General features: G+C 36.1%; 1 protein-coding gene across 9 annotated transcripts in view; it reads right to left on the bottom strand.

Annotated features, from left to right (window-relative positions):
- The window catches only part of Akt3 (AKT serine/threonine kinase 3), a 241,832-nt gene that overhangs the window by 94,015 nt on the left and 123,882 nt on the right, over positions 1-23,935 (bottom strand). For all 9 annotated transcript variants that reach the window (XR_015001246.2, XM_085687654.2, XM_085687652.2 and 6 more), the window contains 2 exons: positions 6,645-6,756; positions 2,661-2,805 (listed from right to left, as the gene is read on the bottom strand). Coding sequence is in view for 8 of the 9 variants with exons in the window: in XM_085687654.2 (XP_085543780.1) it covers positions 2,661-2,805; positions 6,645-6,756 (257 nt within the window). In the remaining variant the exon portion in view is untranslated. The remainder of the gene's footprint in view (positions 1-2,660; positions 2,806-6,644; positions 6,757-23,935) is intronic.

The following is a 23,935-nucleotide window of genomic DNA, read 5'->3' as shown; positions in this document are numbered from 1 at the left end:
TTTTGACATCACTTCAGCAAATCAAAAGGGTCTATTAGCAAATGTACATGCTCAGAATGGCATACACTGAAACTACCTAATATTTAAAATATGAAATAGAAGTATTACAAAATGTTTTCCTTTTGGGGATACAAGAAATGATATGATAAAAATGTTAATGATTAACAAAAAGAGGAAACAATTACAAGGTTAGGCATGACAGTCTAAACCTGTAATCCCAATGACCATAGGACTGGAACAGATGCAAAGCTAATCTGGGCTACATAGTGTACATAGAGAAAGAGAGAGAGAGAGACAGAGAGAGAGACAGAGACAGAGACAGAGACAGAGACAGAGAGACAGACATAGAAGAAATCATCACTAGATGGGGACATGGATAATCCTCAGAAAAATAGCTCCTTTAAAATTGGCCATTTTAATCTAAGAAATTAATGCATACACATAACAAAATCCTTACAAATGTACTAAAATCATATACATTGCTTTGAAATAACTTTTAATTCAAACAGAATGATATTTAAATCTGATTGTTAGACCTTGCTTCTTTTCTCCATCATGCAGTATCTCCCTTTTCAAGAGCCCAAGAGCCCTAGGTACATGGATAAATACTATGGCAATAGAGTCCTGGGTGTGTCAAAAAATACTGTGGCAAAACTCTACTCTGGGAACAAACCAGGTGAGTGCAAGGTCAAGAGGCAGAAGTCAAGACCACTCTCAGCACAGCTACCATGACCATTAAGTGTCCTCTGAATAGTTCTGCACATTTTCAAAAAAATAAAAAATAAAGTGGCAATTGGATTTTACCAAAATAAATAATTGGATTTATTTTGAATGTGCTGAAGTACAAAATTAAAATAGAATGTAAATCACAATTCTTTTCACGGTGACTGATGCACATATAGGAAACAGTTTTAAATCTAGTTGTCATATACCTGGCTGTAATATTGTACCACTTTAAAATAAATCATTAGAGTCATTACAGAGAAGCCAGTTGTACAAACATTCATTTTTGATACTCCTGTGATTTAAAACTATTTTAAATTACCACATACATTTAAAATTACATTAAAAACAATGGAAACCATATGTGGTTAAGACCTCAAGCACCAAATACATTAAAAATATCTCCATCAGCTGAACCTGTAGCAGAGATCTGTACTCCCAGCAACAAGTAAATCTGAGTCAGGGCTTTTATACATTAAAGCCAAGGCCACTCTAGAAAACTCAGTGAGAATCTATCTAAATTTTTAAAAGAAGAAAAAGTAACCATAAATGTGGCTCAGTTGTCTAAAATTCAAAGGACGAGATTAATTGGAACTTGATTCAAATTTATTAATGCAGTCAAACTTCAAGTTATACACATCCATGCAAAAGGAAATTTCTCATCCGAATAAATGGGTAAATATAAGTTATGTTCATATTCCTGACTGAGAAATCAACTTATAATAAGCAGTATTTCAAATCAACAACCACAAAAGAGAGGATCTGTCTACATAAAGGACATAATGGGGGCATATTAGAGGTGGCAGAGAAGTTCAGTACACAGGCTGTTCTTCTAGTAGAAAGCCTGGGTTTGATTCCCACATGGTGCTCACAACTGTCTCTAAATACAATTCTAGAAGTCACAATGCCCCTCTTCTCAACTCCCTGAGCACTGTACACACTTGGTATACAGATACACCTGAAAGCAAAATATCCATAGTTTGCATATAAAATAAAATGGAAGAAAATTAAAAATAAAAAGACTGAAAATGTTCACACGCATCAAGTACAGAATGTTAAAGAAAAAACTTTACATAGTGAATTAATTCTCTAAGTTGTGACTATATCATTTCTATTAAGTTCAAAGCATGTGGAAAGGAAAGGATTTGAACTAAGGAAATCTAACATAAAAAGCAATTCTGCACCATACTAACACCAAATGGCAGGGTTCAGTAGTAGAGAAACATTTGCATAACCCATAATTCAAAATGCCAATACTGAAAAATTAATTAATTAAACAAGTAAAAAATGTAATTGGTAATACTTTGAGCATTTGCTTTTTCACACCTGAATATAATTCATAAAATAAACAGCAAATGTATATTTAAGATATACATGCAAATGACATTTCAATCTACTATAAAGACCATCAACTATAGCTTAGATAGCTTCAGTCCATTCTTCCATTGTGTTAGAATTTTCAAATAATTAATTAAACTAGTTTAAACAACATATTTTTAAAAATAAAGTCATTTTTAAACTTTCTAGTACTGAAAAACATTATTTACAATTCTTATAAAATTACATACTAATCTGGAGCACTGAGGAAAGAAAAGCTGTGGTTTTCCTCTTTTTATGGCTCATGAGCAGTAGAGAAAAGAAAATGTGTTATTTCTAAGACTGACCTTTTGAGGTAGCTTTGATGAAGTTGAATTCAAGGGGCAGACATTAATTCCCTGGTCTCTGAGATGCCATCTATGAAGTACATCAATCACCACTCCTTCACAAGCTCAGCAAGCACTCGCACTGCAGTGCTGGCACATTATTAGGTTTTAAGCAACAGGTATTTTAGGTTCACAAAATTATACATACAATAAGGAAACTAACACCTTTCTCAGAAGCAGTTTTCATCATAGTTTTTCTAGAAGAAGTTCGAATAAGTCATCACCATTCTCTACCTTTCTTTTATGATGGGTTGTAGATGCGTCCATCTCTTCCTCTCCTAGATTATCAATCTGTGAAGTCGGACTACAATTCATTCTCTCCTCTTCTTGCCTCTGCAGTCGGTCTGCTACAGCTTGGATAGCTTCTGTCCATTCTTCTCTATAAAAATGAGTACAATTTCTCATGAACAGAAGTTAAGTTACTTAAACCTTTCATAATTTGTAAGATGACTGCAAATAATCTTCTATGTAGCCACCCTGTCTGCCATCATCTCTAGATGATAACAATCCTAAAAGCCTAGAGTCAGGAGTAGCACTTATATGAAAATTATATTATTTTATGTTCACTTGATATTGCACAAAATGTAAAATCTGTCTACAAATACACATTATATACGAACACACACACATGCATACATACACATTAATTTAATTACCCTTTGGGGTGACAGTACTTCCACAAAAACCATAGACTATCAAACAAAAACCCTGGTGCCCCTAGCACTATGATGGACTGAGTAGAAGAAGGAGACCCATATTCCAGGCTCCAAGGAGAAAACACAGGCCCACATGGTGCTTTGTAGTTCCATACAGAAAGGCACCAGGGCCATAGTGATGTCTGGGCCTGGGCTTCTGTTGGGGCCCACATCTAAGTTCATTGCCCTGAAGCAGTCTCAATCTGTGTTCATGTCCATGGCTCCTGATAGCACTGGGGGCTGAGAAGATAGGGCTGTATAGAGCTGGCCTCACCCCTCACTGGCTGCATCTCTAGGGGGAACCGGCCCTGCCCCTCACCAGCTGAAGCACGCAGGATAGAGGTTCCTACACTTTATCTGGACATCACTATGGCCCTGGTGACAGTTAATCCACTCACCTCAGCCTGCTCCCTCACTATTTCCAGCTTTCAAATATGCCTCTGTCCACAGGACATGAACCATTCTGTCTGACTGCCCCCTCCCACATACCACAACATACATTTTCTCACCATAAGAGTGCCTTTCTAAGTAATCTAATTAAAACTGAGCAAACTTAAATGGGCAATTCTCCAAAGTCATAAAAAGGATTCACAGTTATATAACAATTGTTCTCAGCATTTTCATCTTCAGGCAAATGGAAGCCACAGATCATATCGCACACCCTGCTACAAAGGACATTATAATAAGGAAGTAGATGATGACAGGTGTTAGTGGTACTAGTGGCAGGTGCCATGAAAAGGAATATTGCAAATCCTTCAAAGATTTAAAAACTACCCTATGATCCAGCCATCCCATTTTCTGGTATTTATCCAAAAGAATTAAATTGGTGATTCAAATAGGCAACTGCTTGACCATGTTCATTGTGGTACTATTCACACAAGTGAAGAGCTTGAAATAACCTAAGTGTCTTTAAACTGATAAATGAATAAAGAAAATTTAACATATATACAGTAGAATGTTCTTCATTGTTAAAAATGAAAAGAATCCAGTCACTTAAGGCAGCATGGATGGAACTAGAGATCATTACGCCAAGAAATCTCATCACAGAAAGAACATTATCATCTATATGAAGGATCTAAAGGTATTATCTTCTAAGTTTGAAAATAATAATTATGTCGGATTCCCCCTCTGTATGCTGTGAATACCATTGGTTAATAAGGAAACTGTCTTGGGCCTGCGTAGGAAATAGAGGTAGGCAGGAAAAACTAAACTGAATGCTGGGAGAAGGAAGGTAGAGTCAGGGAGAAGCCATGTAGCCCCACAGCACACAGATGCTGGAACCTTGCCGGTAGAATACAAGTCTCATGGTAAAATATAAAATAATGGAGATGGGTTCATTCTAGATATAAGAGCTAGCTAGCAATACGGTTTAAGCTATTGGCCAAACATATTACAAATAATATGGTTTCTGTGTGATTATTTCGGGGCTGAGCAGTGGGGAACCAACAAGCGGCCTGTTCACAACAGAATAGTGATGACCTAGGACTACAGAGACTATAAGAGGGAATAGATGGATAGTGAAAGACTGATTAGTGAATGTGAGTACAGCTGAAGAAGAAACTATGATATGCTAGAGTACAGTAGGGTGACCAGACAGTAATATACTATACATTTGTAAGAACTATCTTAGCTGACAGTGATGGAGCGTGCCTTTAATTCCAGTACTCGGAAGGCAGAGGTAGGTGGGTCTCTGTGAATTCAGGGCCGGCCTGGTCTACAAGAGTTAGTTTCAGGCTCCAAAGCTACAGAAAAATCCTGTCTCAAAGAAACAAAACAAAACAAAACAAAAGGAACTATCTTAAATAAATGTGTGAGGAGAGAGATATAAAAACTTATACTCATTAAAATATGAGGTGGTATACACTAAAATCTTTTCAACTATAAGTTAAACAATTTTAGAAACAAAAATTCAGTTAAATATCTAAGAACTTTTTTATTTAAACAACAAAAGATAGTATGGGAAACTGCTTTGAGTTCAAGTTTAATGAATTTTTTCTAATTAAAGTCAGGAGTACTATTAAAGAGAACAGAAAAATGAAGACAAAAAAGAAAATGAAAATCTGAAAGACTACACACACACATGCATGAATGCACATGTACATATAATTTAATAATTGTGAAAAAGAATGAATTAGTAACATCTGAAACATTAGACTCTCCACTTTGAAAAAAGCTGCCTAATCTCATATTATTCATTCAAATAAATACAGCACACACTGTAGAGATACATCGAGTTTATGACACAAAAGAGGATTTCTAACCCCGAGCATCTCTAAGTCATTACTGACATTAGATTAGAGCTCTATGAAATCTCCAGATAGTAGATGCCTCATGAACTAGACAAGCATACTCAATAGCCTAATTTTCATTTTCTTAAACATAAGTGAAAAATGATACTTCAAGGAGTAGACTTATGTTGAAGGAATATCAAAAAGTTTTAGAAATTTAAGATCTATCTATGTCAGCTCTTAGTAAGTTAAGGCAGAGGACTGTCACAAGTCTGAAGCAAACCTGGGTGACACAGTTACAATTTTAGGACAACCTGGACTGCAGGACAAACAGCTGTCTAAGCCCCCAACCCCAAATTTAAAAGACCTAGCTTATATCCAACTTTGGGAACAACAATTCAAAACGAATCAAAGTTCAACAAATGTTAAAAATTCACTCTACATAGCATTTTTGAGAAAATGCAGTAACTGGGCAGCACTGTGTTAGTTCAGTCATCTAGCAAGCACTTTGTCACACCCTGGACTGTGTGCTGAAGACGTTAAAGTAAAAACAAAAAAAATAAGGTAAAGGGGCTATCAGCTGATGAATGATCCTTGCTATCAAGATTACAAAAGCAAACAAAGGTTATAATAATGATACACTTGGTTAAAAACCTGGGGAGGGGCTGAAGATACATGGCTCAGTGATTATGAGCACTGGCTGTTCTTCCAGAGGACTCTGATTTGATTCCTAGCACTCACAGGGGAGCTCACAATCTTCTATCTGCAACTCCAGTCCCAGGAGATCTGAAACTCTCTTCAGGTCCCACTGGGAAGGAAGTACACACAAATGGTACATGGATATACCTACAGGCTATTAACATTCTACTTTGAAAAATTGTTAATTAGGGTCACATATAGTAACATCTGGAGGAAAATACTTAATAACATTGCAGGCAGTCATATGAACCTAGTGTGCATACAGATAGGAATGCTACTTCAACCATTTACTACTGTCTTTCATTCAGAATTTCAAACATGAGTATAATCAATAATTATAAAAAGATAGTTTGTATATAAAATGTGCTCAAGTTTCAAAAATATCTGTATACTGTTTGATTTTAAAGAGTTTATTTTAAAATAGACCAAGGGTGATTTATCGTTTTTCAGCCCCAGTTAAACATGCAAGACAACAGAAATAGAACAATTAAGTGTAACACATTGCATTTATTTATATCTAATTACAAATAATAGATACATCTACAAATACATCTTAGACTAATTTTTTTAACATAACCAATAAAAAAGTTTCTTACCTTTCCTCTGGAGTATCTACATGAAATGTTCTCTCTATAACAGTGGTCCACTGAAGACATCTGATAATAAATGTATTTGGCTTTGGTCGTTCTGTTTTCATTAACTGGCATTCTACAAATAAAGTTAAATATCTCTTTATATACACAAGTACTTAAACTGTTAAGTAAGTAGTTAACAACTACACAGTGTTAGTCAAACAGAATGCGCTCCCACTGACAGTCTTCCACAAAGTCAAGGTTATTCTCAACACGACCTTAGTGTTTCTTTCCAGCTCATCACTACTATGACCAGTTCAACCAGCTAAACAAAAACTCTTAAATTTTTCCCAAACACATCTTGTTCTTTCTGTATCTTTAACTTTGCTTCAGCAGCTTCTCCTATCTGAAACAACTATTCATTTTACCCCTCCAAATCTGTAAACCCCAACTGTCATAGCAATACCAATCCTTTAAGGGCTAAGTGAAATCATACTCATTTCATTACATTTTTTTTTCACTTTTTGGCACAGATTTGCCATTTTGCCCTCTATAGTTTCATTATGCCCCTTGTTTTTCACCTGACATTGTACTACAGTACCAAACATATTAAGGTAGCTTTTACCCTATGAAGCCATCTAAAACAATAAACTTCTTGTAATTCTTGGTATCCATACTTAATAGAATTAGTCATTCATGAACTGATTAGATTCTGTCAGAGAATATCTAGGGAGACTTCAAAGAAAAGATTGTTCCTTTTCCCCTGTTCTCTAATCTTAATACTACTTTAACTTGATTGCACTGAATTAAAAAAATACATTTTTACATTTTTCCTTACTTCCCTTCCTTCATTTACCTGATTTTGTTTATGAAAACTTCATCACTGATAAATCTTCTATTCTTCTTTTCCCCTTAATCTCTTATTCTTTTCTACCCCTTTATAATACTCTTTTCAATTTCCCCTCTTAATTTATTTCTTCTTGCTTCTCCTCTATTTCTATCCTTCCCGGCTCCTGACTGTGTTAGCTTGAATGAAAATACTCCCATTTAATCATTTGTTTGAATGCTTGGTCCAAAGTTTGGAAGGCCTTGTTAGAAACGGTGTGTCAATAGGGCTGAGCTTTAAGGTTTCAAAAGTCTACACCACTCTCTGTCTCTGTCTCTGTCTCTCTCTCTGTGTCTTTCTGTGTGTATGTGTGTGTCTGTCTGTCTGTCTGCCTGTCTGCTTGTCTGTCTGTATATATGTATGTCTCTGTCTCTATTCTACACTTCATATCTGTCTGTCAGTCTCTACTCTATACCTCATCCTTCTGGATCAGATAGATGTAATTGTCAGCTACTATCCCAGCACCAAGCCTGCCTGCCTGCCTGCCTGCCATCATGATCTGTCTAATGGTCATAGTCACTCTAAACCTCTGAAACCATGAGACCCAAATTGAATTGTAAATTACTTTGGTCACAGTGCTTTGTCACTGCAGTAGGAAAGTAACGAAGACACTGACTTCATCATATTAATTATATTCATACATATCCTACTTAATTTTTAACTCGATAGCACATTATAGTCATTTTTCCATTTGCTATTTTAAGGCCATTTGTATACTAGAAGGCTTAAACAGACATTAAGCATATGTTTGTATTTCTGTGATTGATGCTGTTAAAGCACACTGGGTTTTGCTCCCTAAGTTTTACTAGGGATTAAGCCTTCAAGAGCAGCTGTTGATAAGATCCCAAAACCAGAAGAAAAAGCCACACTAAGAGACATGCAAATTATAGCAAAAGGATACAAGAAATATAAAAAATTAAGGTATCATGATTCCTCTGATGCGGGAGAATTGTCTGTATTCTGTCAATCATATTTTAATAAAACGCTGACTGGCAAGGCAGGCAGTATAGGCGGGAAAGCCAGACAGGAAGTAGGGGTGGAGCAAAGAGACTGGGAGTATTCTGGAAGCAGAGCTCCCTCAGCATTCCTGCGCAGACCACCGAAGAGGCAGCATGTAACTTGCCCAGCTGAGAAAGGTACGGAGCCATTATGGCTAACATAGATGAGAATAATGGGTTAATATAAGTTATAAGAGTTAACAAGAAGCCTGACCTAATGGGCCAATCAGTTTATAACCTTATGGAGTCCTGTGTGTGATTTTCTTTGGGGTTTGCCGGCTGTAGGGTACCGGGCAGGACAGAAACCCCAACAAGCCGGCCCCCTCATACTACATTCCTCCAAATGTTCGGTAACACATCAACTACCAAAGTACAATATACTAAAATATAAAAATAGGAGGTAAAAATATCATAAATTTACCAGTTAAAATAAAGACATGAAAAAATATAAAAACAAGCAGATGAATTCAATCCAGAAACCAGAAAGTCGGCAACATATGTGAAAAGAGAAAAAAATAGAGGAAAATGGAGTGGAAGTAATCAGCAATATTTATAAAACACCAAAATAAAAGAAAAATTTAAAGGGAAACTGATTAACAGAAGTGGTAAACTGGAAATAAAAATGTCAATGGAGGGAGTAGGTAGGTGCACAACAGAAAGCACCATCAATAGATTTGACCAGGTGAAGACAGACTAGAACAAATCAGAGATAAAAGTCAACAAAGAACTACAATTAAACATCAATAAGGAAAAGTAAGTAACTGGGCCTGACCAAAACATCTAAGAATTATGCAATATGATCAAGGTTGCAATGCATTAATCCATAGAATAGAAAGATCGGAAATAAACATTAAAGGAATTGAAAATGTATTTTATGAAATTATAACAGAAAACTTCCTAAATCTATAGAGACAGACATCCAAACACAAGAGATGCTTAAAATCCCAAACAGATATAGAAATCTCTTCAAACACAAGTCAAACTGTAATATAATCCAACGCAAAGAGACAATACTAAAATCTGTTTGGGAAAAGCCTCCAACTCGGGGCTGGAGAGATGGCTCAGAGGTTAAGAGCTTTGTCTGCTCTTCCAAAGGTCCTGAGTTCAATTCCCAGCAACCACATGGTGACTCACAACCATCTGTAATGAGGTCTGGTGCCCTTTTCTGGCCTGCAGGCATACACTGTATACATAGTAAATAAATAAATAAATAAATAAATTTTTAAAAAAGCCTCCAACTAACAAAGGCAAACAGAACTCAGAATAAGATCAAATTTCTTATTAGTATCCTTACAAGTTAGGAAACATGGAACTTTGTTACCCAACAAAGATAGCTATGAATACTGACAAAGACAAATCGACATTTAAAGACAAGCACAAACCAAAGCAGTCTATGACCACCAATTCGGCACTACAGGAGATATTTATTGACAGGAACACTACACACAGAAAGTAAGGCAGTCCAGTCACAAGAGCACAAAAATAAGCAAATTTCATGATGGGAATGCATGAAGAAAAGAAACCTAAGAAAAGAGTTCACCATGTTCAGTGTAGTAAACCAACACATCCTGATACTAACAGGATAGAAAAGAGCAAATAGCAATGGTTCAACTAGACAAAAAATAGCAGCAACAACAAAAAACAATAATAATGAATGATCTTTTTTATTTTATTTAAAAAAAACTATCTTTTGTCATTTTACATATCAATCCCAGTTCCCACTCCTCCCATTCCCTCCACCTTCCCCTCTATTCCACCCTCATCCACTCCAAAGACAGGGTAATGCACATTACTCTGAAGAAAAACCACGGCCCTCCCTACGATATCTAGGTTGAGCGAGGTATCTTTCCAAAGAGAATGGGTTCTAGAAAGCCAGTACGTGCAGCAGGGATAAATCCTGGTCCCACTGCCAGTGGCCCCACAGTTTGCCCCAGCCATACAACTGTCACCCACATTCAGAGGGACTCGTTTGGGCCTATGTTGGTTCCTTCCCTTTCCGGCCAGAGTTGGTGAGCTCCCATTAGCTCAGGTAAATTGTAACAGTGGGTATCCTAATCATGGTCTTGATCTCTTTGTTCATATTCTCACTCCTCCCAGTCTTCAACAGGACTTTGGGAGTTCAGCTCAGTGCTCTGCCTCTGCTTCCACCAGTTGATACATGAAAGTTCTATGACATTTAAGATAGTCATCAATATGACTACAGGGCAAGGCCAGTTCAGGTACCCTCTCCACTACTGCTTAGTGTCTTAGCTGGCTGGTGGCATCCTTTTGGATTCCTGGAAATTTCTTTAGTGTCAGGTTTCTTACTAACCCACAGTCACTCCCTCAGTCAAGATTATCTCTTTCCTTGCTCTCTGTCTCTTCCTTCCCCCACCTCCATCATCCTATTCCCTCTAGTTTTCATCCTCCATCCCTTTCTCCCCTCCTTCTCCCATTTCGCCCTCCCTTTTGTCCCCACCACAATGCTCCCAATATTCTCAGATCTTGTCTATTTCCCCTTCCCAGGGAAATCTTGTATACTTCTCTTAAGGTTCTCCTTGTTACTTAACTTCTCTGGGGTCATGGACTATAGACTCATTCTCCATTGCTTTACATCTAGTTCACTTATGAAGGAGTACATACCATGCTCACATTTCTGAGTCTGGGTTATCTCACTCAGGATGTTTTTTTTTTTCTAGTTCTATCCATTTGCATGCAAATTTCAAGATATCACTGTGTTTTACCGCCGAGTAGTACTCTACTGTGTAAATGTACCACATTTTCTTTATCCATTCTTTGGTTGAGAGGCCTTTAGGTAGGTCGATTCCCATTTTCTGAGAAACCACCATACTGATTTCCAAAGTTGTTAGACAAGTTTGTACTCCCATCAGCAACGGAGGAGTGTTCCCCTTACTTTACACCCTCTCCAGCATAAGCTATCGTTGAGTTTTTGATCTTAGCCATTCTGACTGGTGTAAGATAGTATCTCAGAGTCGTTCTTATTTTCATTTCCTGGTGCGGGAGAATTATCTGTATTCTGTCAATCATGTATTTTAATAAAACGCTGATTGGCCAGGCAGGAAGTATAGGCGGGTCAACCAGACAGGAAGTAGAGGTGGGGCAATAAAAATAGGATAAGGCTAGGGAGGAGAAAGCTCCCTCAGCCACTCCTGTGCAGACCACCTAAGAGACAGCATGTAACTTGCCCAGCTGAGAAAGGTACGGAGCCATGGGCTAATGTAGATAAGGATAATGGGGTAACAAAAGTTGTAAGAACTAATAAGTAGCCTGACCTAGTGGGCCAATCAGTTTATAACCTTATGGAGTCCTGTGATTGATTTTCGTTGGGAGTTGCCAGTTGTGGGGTACAGGGCGGGACAGAAACCCCAACAGGCTGGCCCTGATAATGATAATGGATTAATGTAAGTTACAAGGACTAATAAGGAGCCTGACCTGATGGGCCAATCAGTTTATAACCTTATGGAGTCCTGTGTGTGATTTTCTTTGTTGCTTGCCGGCTGTTGGGGTACCAGGCGGGACGGAAACCCCAACAAGCTGGCCCCTCATGTTACATATGGCGCCCACGTGGATAACTGAATCCACAAAAAGCTTGAGAAAGCTTGGGAAAGAGTAAAGCATGTTTTCTTGGTAGCAGCAATTTCTCGGGTCTGCTCTGCTTGCTAGAGGCAAGCAAGGCTTTCATCTAAGAGAGGCTTCCTGACTCAGCTTCAGCTGCAAAACCCTGCAGCTCTTTTAAGAGGTCCTGCCACAAAACACTTAAATGGTGTTGATGAAAAGCTAAACACATGCTTTTCGGTTTTCAGCCGTAGCAGAAAAAAAGCTACGCTGTTTTAAAATGCCGGTTTTCTGGGCTGTCCTGCCAGGTCAAACTCTGACTCTTTTAGGCAGGCAGTCCGACTGAGTGTGGTCTGTGAGCAGAATACTACAGCTTGCTTGCTAGCAAGGACCTTAAAACGCCATAGAGTTGTGGCAATGAACTAAAGCTCTGGCTGGTATCTCAGCCATGAGAAATGGGCTGGATCTAGCCGTCAAAGCCACAGCTCTCCATATTGCTTAATAAATTAAAGGCTTATGTAGTCAAAAAAAATATACAATAAAGAGAGATTCAAAGAGAAAAAAAACCTCTAAATATTTTACAATATGTTAAAAATATATACAGGCTAAAAGTTAGTTCTTAATGTAAAAAAAGGAAGAAAGAGAGTAGTTATGTATGATGGTACACACCTTAAATTCCAAAGCCTGGGAGACAGAGGCATCTGTGACTTCAAGGGACAAAGGTAGAGATTGACCTCTATGACTTCAAGGTATGGTAGCACACGCCTTTAATCCCAATGCCTGGGAGGCAGAGACAAATCTCGACGAGTTCAAGGTGTGGTAGCATACACCTTTATTCCCAGCACTGGGGAGGCTGAGACGATGAGATCTCTGAGTTCAAGGACAGCCTGGTCTACAATGTTATTCCAGGACAAAGATATATACAAAAAACCTGTCTCAAAAAGCCAAAAGTTAAAAATAAAAATTAAAAAAATAGAGGTTAAAATAAAGCCACATAAAAATAAAAAATATACAAAAAATCTTGATACTGTATGCTATTATGCTCTCTTTAAATTGTTTAAATGCTGAGGAAGGAGCAACAATTACTAAAAAACTTTTGTTTATAAATGCTGCTAAACTAACCCAAGATAGGTATTTTAAAAATACCTTGGCTTCAAAACTAAAGTCAATAGATATGTTACTTTAAAAAAGAGATTCTGCTTTTGTTTCCACAAAAAATAAGAGGCTATGGATTTATTCAAAGTTAAAAAAATCATCTTTGACCAAGGGAGGCCACCTAAAAAATCTCCAACAAAAACAGGTGGCCCAGATGACAAAATTCTACATCCAAAACTAATTCAAGACTACAGCCTAAGATGATCAAGACTCACAGGATACTTCAGTCAAAACTTGATTATAACTCTAAATTTTCTTTAGGTCCCCATAAGATCATCAGCGCCCCCAACCAGCAAAAAGTAGCCTAAAATACTACGCCCACATTCCCAACAAATGGACCATGGGTATTTTCCTTTGTTTAAAAAAAAAAAAAGAGGGAAATGGTGTGGGAGAATTATCTGTATTCTGTCAATCATGTATTTTAATAAAACGCTGATTGGCCAGGCAGGAAGTATAGGCGGGTCAACCAGACAGGAAGTAGAGGTGGGGCAATAAAAATAGGATAAGGCTAGGGAGGAGAAAGCTCCCTCAGCCACTCCTGTGCAGACCACCTAAGAGACAGCATGTAACTTGCCCAGCTGAGAAAGGTACGGAGCCATGGGCTAATGTAGATAAGGATAATGGGGTAACAAAAGTTGTAAGAACTAATAAGTAGCCTGACCTAGTGGGCCAATCAGTTTATAACCTTATGGAGTCCTGTGATTGATTTTCATTGGGAGTTGCCAGTTGTGGGGTACAGGGCGGGACAGAAACCCCAACAGGCCGGCCCCCTCATGCTACAATTTCCCTGATGGTTAAGGATGTTGAACATTTTCTTAAGTGTCTTTTGGCCATTTGAGATTCTTCTGTTGAGAATTTTGTTTAGATCTATACCCCATTTTTTAACTGGAGTATTTGGTATTTTGATGTCTAGTTTCTTGAGTTCCTTATATATTTTGGAGATCAGTCCTCTGTGTGGTGTGTGGCTGGTGAAGATTTTTTCCCATTTAGTAAGGTTACTTTTTGTCTTATTGACTGTGTTCTTTGCTTTCTGCAGCTTCTCAGTTTCAGAGAGTCCCATTTATTTATTGTTCCTCTCAGTGTCTGTATTACTGGTGTTATAGTTAGGAAGTGGTCTCCTGTGCCCATGCATTGAAGGCTACTTTCCACTTTTTTTCTATCAAATTCAGTGTGGTCGAATTTATATTTAGGTCTTTAATCCATTTGGACTTGTGTTTTATGCATAGGGCTAGATATGGATCTATTTTCATTCTTCTACATGTTGATATCCAGTTATGCCAGCACCATTTGTTGAAAATGCTTTCTTTTTTCCATTGTATAATTTTAGCTTCTTTGTGAAAACTCAGGTGTTCATAGGTGTGTGGACTATTATCCAGACCTCTGATTTGATGCCACTGGTCAACCTATCTGTTCTTATGCCAATACCAGCCTATTTTTATTACTGTAGCTCTATAATAGCTTCTCTTAATATTAACTTTAAAATGAAGTAATCTCAGCTCAACGATGAAGAGATACCATTTAACAGGCTGGATTGAAAAACTAAATCTACTTTTCTGTTGTTTCCAAGATATACATTTCACTGGAAAAGGGATCAAAAAATAAAGTCAAAGAGTAAAAAACAATCTATCAAGCAAGCAGAAACTGAAAACAAGCTGTTAGAGCTATTCAGGTATCTAATAAAGTGGACTTAACAGTAAAATTAGTCAAAAGAGATAAAAAAGAAAGGTACTGCATATTAAGAATGAGAAAAACTCATCAAGAAAATAAATTAATTATGAATAAATATTTATCAAATGTTAGGTCTCCCAATTTCATGTAAAACTGATGGACATAACAGGCCACAATAGGTTTTGAAAAACTAATAATGCATGATCTCCATATTCTACTCTAATCTCTTGACAAGTCATCCTAACTAACAATACATGACCTCCATATCCTACTCAAACCTGTAGACAAGACATCTTAAAATCAACCAAGCCTAAAAGGAAATCATTAACACAACCCAGAGCCCTAGAAAATGAATACTATAATGCCACAAAAATACTAAATTTTTAGATTATTCCTGTGTGTATGCATGGTATATGTGAAACATGCGTATGACTGCCTCTGTAGATGTGGAGCCCAGAGCAGGGCACTGGACATCTTCCTTCTCATTCTCCATCTTACCATCTCAAGAGCAAGCATCTGCTTTCAACTTGAAGCTTACTTTCAGCTGTTTGTTAAACTGACTCTTACATTAGGCAGTTATATTAGTTAAGCTTCTGCAGAGTAACCAACGACAAGCTGAATTTCAAACACTCTGCTTACTTTACACCATTCTGAACCACAGACGACAAAGTTTGTTCGAAATTCTAATTTTTCTGCAAACTTGAAAGTCAATTAACAGGACTGTAACATGCCAAATCAATATATATATATATATATTTATATATATATAAAATCTCCAAAAGAAATTCTGAAACATCATCTGTTCAGATTATATTAAAAAGTTTAGATTTTATTTCAACCTTTTAATCTTTTAAATATTAATTTTATCCTTTCAAACATATTCTACAGAGCCTGTGCATGATGGCAGAATTCTATTACTAAGGAAGCAGAGGCAGATGGATTTCTCTAAGTTTGAGGCTAGCTTGATCTACAAAAGGAGTTCCAGGATAGCCAGAGCTACAAATTACAACCCCCTTCCTCAACTCAAAGAACTCAAAATTAAACAAAAAAATTCTGATGGTCAATGTAAAAGGAACATAACACATTCCATTTATTATAAACATATGCAGTTCATACTGAATAATTAAATAATTTAAATAATTAAATGATGCCAACTGCAAGTTGATTTTTAAGTTTATAAGTATAATATTTTCATTTAATATATTTCCTTTTGTTTAATGTTTCCACTATTGTTCAAGCAAAAAGACATGATGTCCAATTACAACTCCACCTTAAAAGATATTCATTTAATATACTGAAGATAGGTAGAGTCGGTGCCCAGTGGAGAACAGTCTCAGAATAACCACTGAATTATCATGTGCCACATATGACACTCTGAGTGGTTCCTGAGGGTTTCTACCTCAAAACACAAACCTTAACACTGGTATTATGCTCCATTTTATAGAAGAGCAAATCTATAAGGATTGACTAGTTAAACAACTTGTTCGAAATGCATAGCTTGTGTGAACCTGTTAAAAGATGTATCCCAGAACTATAACAATCCAAATCTCATGCTTTTCTGAAGAGAGCACAGTGTTATGAAACTGTCTTTGAGAAAAAGACTAAACCTAGTCCACCTTGTTGTCCTTTCTTGTTGTCTGGTCTTGGTTTCTCTACACTGATTTCTTTTCCTTATGAAGAAATCAAGGAAAATTTTCACCTGCTAACAATACTGAGGGAAAGAAAAGGTTAGAGGCATTTTATTTCTTGGCTCTGACACTACAAGAACAGGATAAGGAATATTCCCTGGGAGAATCCTGCTTCATGGCACTGACTGTTTCTCAGGTAAGGAATAGCCAAGGAGAAAGACATTAGTCTCTCTGGATTCTTTTCACAGATGGATCTCGCCCTGTACACTAACAATTAAGTTGATGATAATAACCATATTTACTTATTAATGGCAAATAACTGATTCTCAAACTTTCCTACATCCTGCTCCACATTTTTAGTTACTGCTGCCTAAGCCAATTACCTATTATCCTAAGACAACATTATTTTTCCACATAAAAGAACAGTGATAAAATAAATCCTTTTTATTTATTACATGACACATGATGAGTCTAAGATCAGGTTACTAACATTATTTTCTATTCTAGCAGGTTATTTTTCATTTTATGACATGCATTTCAAACTGTACCACTTAAAAATACTACTTTGGTATTACATGGGATATTATTTGTGGCTTTAAATCTTGAACCTCTCAAAATAAATTGTTCTTTAATGAATATGGTTACTGTAGTTCCCACTATTAACCCAAAGCACATTTTGTTAGTCAACAATTTCAACATCAATGTTTCTATGTTGTCTACCAACCACATCCTGCCTCTCATAAAATAAATGCACCTCTTGAGAATTTTCTAGAATAACCATTCTTGCATACATAAAATTTCTAGTAAAAATACACTGTAGTAACTTTGAAGCAATAATTGAAACATAAAATTGACGTGCAACATTTTACTGAGAGAATTTTAATAGAAATACAAATATGTAGCAGACTCAAAATAAGAAATTAGGCACAATATTTTTGTATTTATTTATTTACTTATTGCAATAGACTAGCCATGGCCCTTTAAAATCTGTAACTTTAACAAGTAATCTCCAACTTCAACCATTTTAAGTATATATTTTGATGAAATTTATAACAAAATGCAATTTACTACTTCAAAATTATTTTCTGCTTAGTATCTTTTTTCCCCTTAAGATAAGATCTCATGTACCCCAGACTGGCCTCAAATACACCTTTTAGCTGAAAATGAACTTGAACTTCTGATCATCTTGGCTTTCTACAATGAGTGTCAGATCCAATTTGACAAGGTGTTAGGACTGAACTTTGGGCTTTGTAAATTCTAGGAAGGAAGTCTATCAACCTAATCTATTTTTGAATCTTATAACAGAATTTATTCAACTCTGTCAGCCTATGGCAATTTTGCTTATTCTTTAGTCAGTAAGATTATCTGTAAGAATAAGGAGTTACTGATGGAGAAGGAACATATACAATTTTGTAAAGTCACAAAAACTTTACAGGGTAAACAATAAATATGTAAATAATACAAACTACAATTAATTTAAAAAAGAACGACTGAAATATTGCTTTAAATATATTATATCTGTATTTTAAGCCATCCTATAAGAATAGCCTATAGAAATAGAAACTATCAGCATGCATTTTGGAAGCAGTAACTGTTGCTAGTTAGATGATTCAATTACCATGAACTATTCTGGCATGTTTCAAAAGCACTGCCATTTTAAAACATACAGAAATCTAAAAATGCAACCATGGTAATAGATTCTGAGTCCACGGGTTGGGGGTGAGAGAGAAACACAATGACAAATTGGTCTAAAAGGACACTGAGACTTCATAGTTGGAAGACTATTGTGCTGACAATTAGCAACAGAGGAAGCAGAGCACAAAACAAATGAATGAAAAAGGCTGAACTTGCAGTGAAAGGCCTTATTATAGTGCAGAAACATTGTTATAATAAAGGGGTAATGTACTCTCCTCTATGGAACTTCCAAACAGCACCCCAATCTCTTTTCTCTTCCTCTGCATTGCATTTTTTCATTAGCATCTGCTTGATTATGTATTATTTCCAACCCAAAACAACTCTTCTATATTATTTCTAAATACTGAGGTTGAAAGGCCCTTTCTTCCACTCTGGCCTTAGGCCTCATTTAACATTACAAGAAATATAACAAATGTTTTTAAATCAATAAAGACACAGGAGGGGGCAGTAAGGCAGCGATATAGAACTAACAGTTCTGGAAAAGTGGCACCAAACATGAGAACCTCAAATTCAATTTGCAAAAATGATACTATATAATTTACCAAAAATATCCAGAGGGTCTTTTCTCTGAAACTTAATGTCTATGTTATATCTTCTGTTGTAATTCGACGAGCAATGTTGAAGGCTTTAAGCACTAGGGGTTCTTCTGCATTGTTCCACTTTCCTTAAATGGAAGTAACCTAAAACTCTGAAATCTATCTTTATATACTAGATAAGAATGACAAGATTTGATCCACAACACTGACAAACTAGTAAAGAGACACAATAAGCACTTACCTTCTGAAGTTCTCACTAGAAAAACTTTGACCCTGAAGCCCTAAGCAGGTGGGCATGCTGCAGTAAGGAGGGAGAACATGAGTGCTGCCCCAAAGCCTGAGCACCATGGATGTGTTCACAGTTCTACCACTGAGACAAGTACTGCCACACTGCAGACATGTTTTTTTAATAAAAAAAAGCAACAATGAATGTATGCAATGCATAATAGGCAAGTGCTTAATTAACAGTAATGTATTATTAGTAGTAGTCTCATTTGAATAATGATTTAAGAATTTGAAATCAACAATTTTGTAATGTACGGACTTTCAAGATGATCCAACTCCTTTATTCTACATATAATAAAATTCTGATTTGGGACAGTTATATGATCTGCTCAAAATTCCACAATATTTTTTTTTACAAAATAATCACTGTTTAACAAAATGCCCACTACATCTGCATTCCCCCTGATCTACCCTAAATAGGTTCACCATACTCAAAATATACTCTGAGCATATAAGAGAATATGTGGATGCACCATGTATCAGACCTGGAAGATCACATTTTCCGTGGGTATTGGCTAATCATCACTTGAGGCATCTCAACTTCATATATAATCAAATTGAATACAAGCTAAGAGTTAGAGTTACTTGCTTAGAGAATCTAAGAACATGTTTAATGTCTATAAGGCTGCTTTACTATCTAGTTTTTTTTTTTAAAAAAAAAGAATAATGCTTAAGCCATGCTTCTCATGGTAAATATATTTACAAAAAGTCAAATAGGTAATACATAGTAAATATTTTTTTACTGTCAATTCTTTCCTTACTCATAGGAAATTACCTATTTAATTTTAAGATGTGATTAAAGCACCAATTATGATAGGCACATAATCACAATTCTAATCATTATATTTAAACTACACACAATCTACTTTCTAAAAATTCAAGCTTTAAGTTGCAAAAATGATTTGCTAAAAAGAAAGTCAAGGACTAAACCAGATAAAAATATATATACTCAAGCAAACATCTTGTACATATTTTATCAGGTCATAACTGATTGCATTTGGAAAGCAGTAGAAAGAAGTGGTTTACCATTCAAATATGAAAGGATATCACAGAAGAAAATACAAGGATCAGCAATAATATAAGATAATAATACAAGGATCCTTAACTCTGCATCAAAGTTGGCTAGGTATCTCGTGGTCTAAACATTTAATAAATTCTGGCCCGAATAACTGAAATATACTGACCTATCAATAAGCAATTCAAGGCAAAACAAACTCTATAGTAAGTTCACCATGTGTGACTTGTTACATACACATTGATTAGACAGTGCTCAACCCAACCATCCTTCCTCTCTCTACCCACCTTACTACACCATGCCCACATGAATGAAATATTTCAAGAGATATCTATCCTTTGCAAGCTAAAAATTATAGTTAAGAACATTTTAGTTTAAAAATATTACCCCTGAGATGAGACTTGAAATACAATATTTATCTGTATCAATAAAATTATTTTATAAGTTACTAAATAAGACAATAAATAGCAATGATACTAGAGAAACTGTACATGAAACACTAGGTAAGCTAACAGAATTCCTAACTCTGGCTTTAAGAAAACAAGTATCTGGAGTGGTTAAAGCAATCTATTAACTAATTCAAGTGGCATGTTTCTTTCTTTTAGGTATCCCTCTGAGATGGTTATTTTTTTATTTGTTTTGTTTTGTTTTTTTGAGACAGAGTTTCTCTGTAGCTTTGGACCCTGTCCTGGAACTAGTTCTTGTAGACCAGGCTGGTCTTGAACTCACAGAGATCCTCCTACCTCTGCCTCCTGAGTGCTGGGATTAAAGGTGAGCACCACCACCACCCGTCTGTATGGTTAACTGTATGTCAACTTGACCCCAAGTGAGAAATGCCCATAAGACTGGTATGTAGGCAAGCTTGTAGAGCATTTTCTGAAATAGTGGTTGATGTGAGAGTCCTAGTCCATTGTGGGTGGTGACATCCCTAGAAAGGGACAGGTCGTCCTGGGGTCTATAACAAAGCAGGCTGAGTAAACCATGAGGAGCAAGCCAGTACACAGTACCCCTCCATGGCCTCTGCATCAGCTCCTGCCTCTAGGTTCCTATTCTGCTTAAGTTTCCGCCCTCACTGCTTTTGATGATGAACTGGTATATGGAACTGAGAGTGAAATAAACCCTTTCCTGCCCAAGATGCTTTGGTCATGGTCATGTGGTGTTTCATCACAGCAACTGTACCATAAGAAAGAAATCCTTTCCCTCCATATTTTTCACACTATACAGGGACAGGAAAAGGACATACCATGAAGCTCTGATTCATTTCTGAGAATTCCATACCCACTTAATTCAAGAGGGAAGTTATTCAGGTCAAGTTTCTGAGAACTGATTTTTTAATTAGATTAGTACTGTTACCTAGAAACCAGTTTGTCCTTTAAAATGTTACCATTTCTCTAAACAATCTCCAAAGAGATTTTTCTGATAGTCTAATTTCTAATGAATCTCCTAAACTTTGTATTTTAATTGTAAAACCTACTCCAATTCCATATTTTAATCATGGAACATTTCAAGCACTAATCCCAAGTGTCACAGAACATTTTGCTACTATATTACAAATTCTTCAGGTCTAATGACTATTACTTGTTCTCTGTGGAGTACTGAAGCTAACATGGAATTCAAAGTTCACATTCTGTTTGTCATGCATTTAACTTCTGGCTCCGAGAACTATCAAATAATCATGCCACATTTTTCTGAACCTTTTCAAAATAGGAAACACAATATTTACCTTATAAATGTAAGGCTTAAATGAGATAATAATGTTATTATGTGCCCTTAAATAAAAGGGTGTGGCACATAATAACATTTTTTAAAAGTTTATTTCCTTCCTTCTTTATTTCTCTGAGTACTTGATACAATGTTAAGAACATGACACTCCCAAAAAAAGCTTTCTAAATATTCATTAGAACTTAAGTTTTCAAAATATGTAAATATTGTGATGACTAATCTTGGTTTTCAACTTGACTACATCTGAAATTAACTAAAACCCAAGCAGCTAGACAGCTAGACACAGTTGTGAGGGATTTTTCTTGATTGGATTATTTAAAAGGTGAGAAGGTCCACCCTAAATCTGGGCCACAACTTCTAGTAGCAGCCCACATAAAAGAACATGAAAGATGGAAGCTTTTGCCTTTTGCTTTATTGCCTTCACTCTCACTAGTAAGTTCATCTATCTTGTTCCTGAGGCATTCCTTCAATAGTTATTCGAAACTACTTCTTCAAGAACCCAACATAGAAAGCCAGCAGCACTCCAGGACTTCCCTGGGACTCCAGCACCAGACTGGAACTGCTCAGACACCAGTCTCATAGATTAAACAATTGCCATTAGGAGACAACCACTGTTCAACTACCTGAATCAGAGCCTATAATCCACTCTAATAAATCTCATATATTTGTATTTTCACTCTACCAGCTCTGTTCCTATAGAGTCAAAATACACATATTAAATTATATGTGTGTGTGTGTTTGTGTGTGTGTGTGTGTGTAAATTGTAATTTAGGAAAACAATAGCAAACAAGAAAAAGGAGTCAGAAGAACTAAAATGAAATTTAGTAAAAATTATAGACAAACCATCTCTTATAGACAGGTAAGAGATGATGGACCTTGGAAAACTTGTGGCAGAAGAGAAGAGTAGGAGCAGAGGCTTTTTCTGCTGGGGTCGACTTCCATCTTGGTGTCATAGATTGTAAGATGATGCGGCTTACCAGTCCTGACCTGCTTTCCTTAAAACCATTACCTACAACATTCTCTCCCTTTCTAAAGCAACAATAATTCAATTTACAAACAACTTAATTTTAATTTCTACCCAATAGATAGCAAGCAACGTTTTCTTTTAAAAAATTTAGAAAGATACTGAAAGACTGTGAAACGAAAAAGGCAACTTCTGACTACACAAGGGCAACACTTGTCATGTGGGCACTACTCAGCCTGCAGAAACTTCATCCCTCAAAAGTCATTTGACTACATTTATACTATTACATTCTGGTTTATTTTTAAACAAGGCATCGATTTCTTATAGAGGAATATACCTACTATTAGACTTCATTTCCCATTTATCTAAAAGTTTCCCCACAATTAAGAATAAAACACACCTAATTTTCAAAGGATTAAGTATATAAAATACTCTAAGAAGTCACTCAAAGAAAACCACTTATAAATGATCATGGTACTGAACTCAACAGACTTTGGCAATTTACATATAAAACATTCATAGAGGGTGTACCTCATCAGCAGAGTTTCCAAATATGTATTAGGCACTGGAATTGATCTCCACCACTACCACAACAAAAATTGTGGAATATTAAGGCATATATAGGAATATTGAAAAGACATAAAGTATATAAACATTGATATGATTATTTTTATAACTCTTTATAGATAAGTAAAAGCAGTAATAATTCAGCTTCCCCACATAAAAAAAAAGGAGCAACTCCTAAGATTTTTTTCTGAGAAAAGGAACAGTATTTGCACAACATTGGTCCTGACATATCCTATGCATTGCCTCCGAGTGCTGCAGAGATGAGAATATCTGAACGTAAGAAACCAATAAGGAGACTGTTAACACAATCCAGGAAGAATTAATAAAAACCTGAGCTGGCTGGTAACATAAAGCACTGATTGACAGTGGTTTTTTTTTGTTGTTGTTGTTGTTGTTTGTTTGAAGATGCACACCTACCACCACACAATATAACCAGAAGTTCAAGCAAGGTATTAATTTCTGACTAAAAATGCTTATGTATTTAATAATACCTTTTTTCCTCCAAACTCCATCATCGAGAGCTCTTAACAACTCAAAAGTAAACTCTGACATAACTATAGATAACACATGTTGTAAAACATTTATTTTCTATGAAAATTAATTTTGAAAAGAAAGAAAAATTAATTTTGGCAACTAAACCT

Source organism: Myodes glareolus, chromosome 5 (assembly GCF_982192425.1).
Source record: "Myodes glareolus chromosome 5, mMyoGla1.1, whole genome shotgun sequence".
Classification (NCBI taxonomy): Eukaryota; Metazoa; Chordata; class Mammalia; order Rodentia; family Cricetidae; genus Myodes; species Myodes glareolus.
This window is presented reverse-complemented; position numbering and strand designations above follow the sequence as displayed.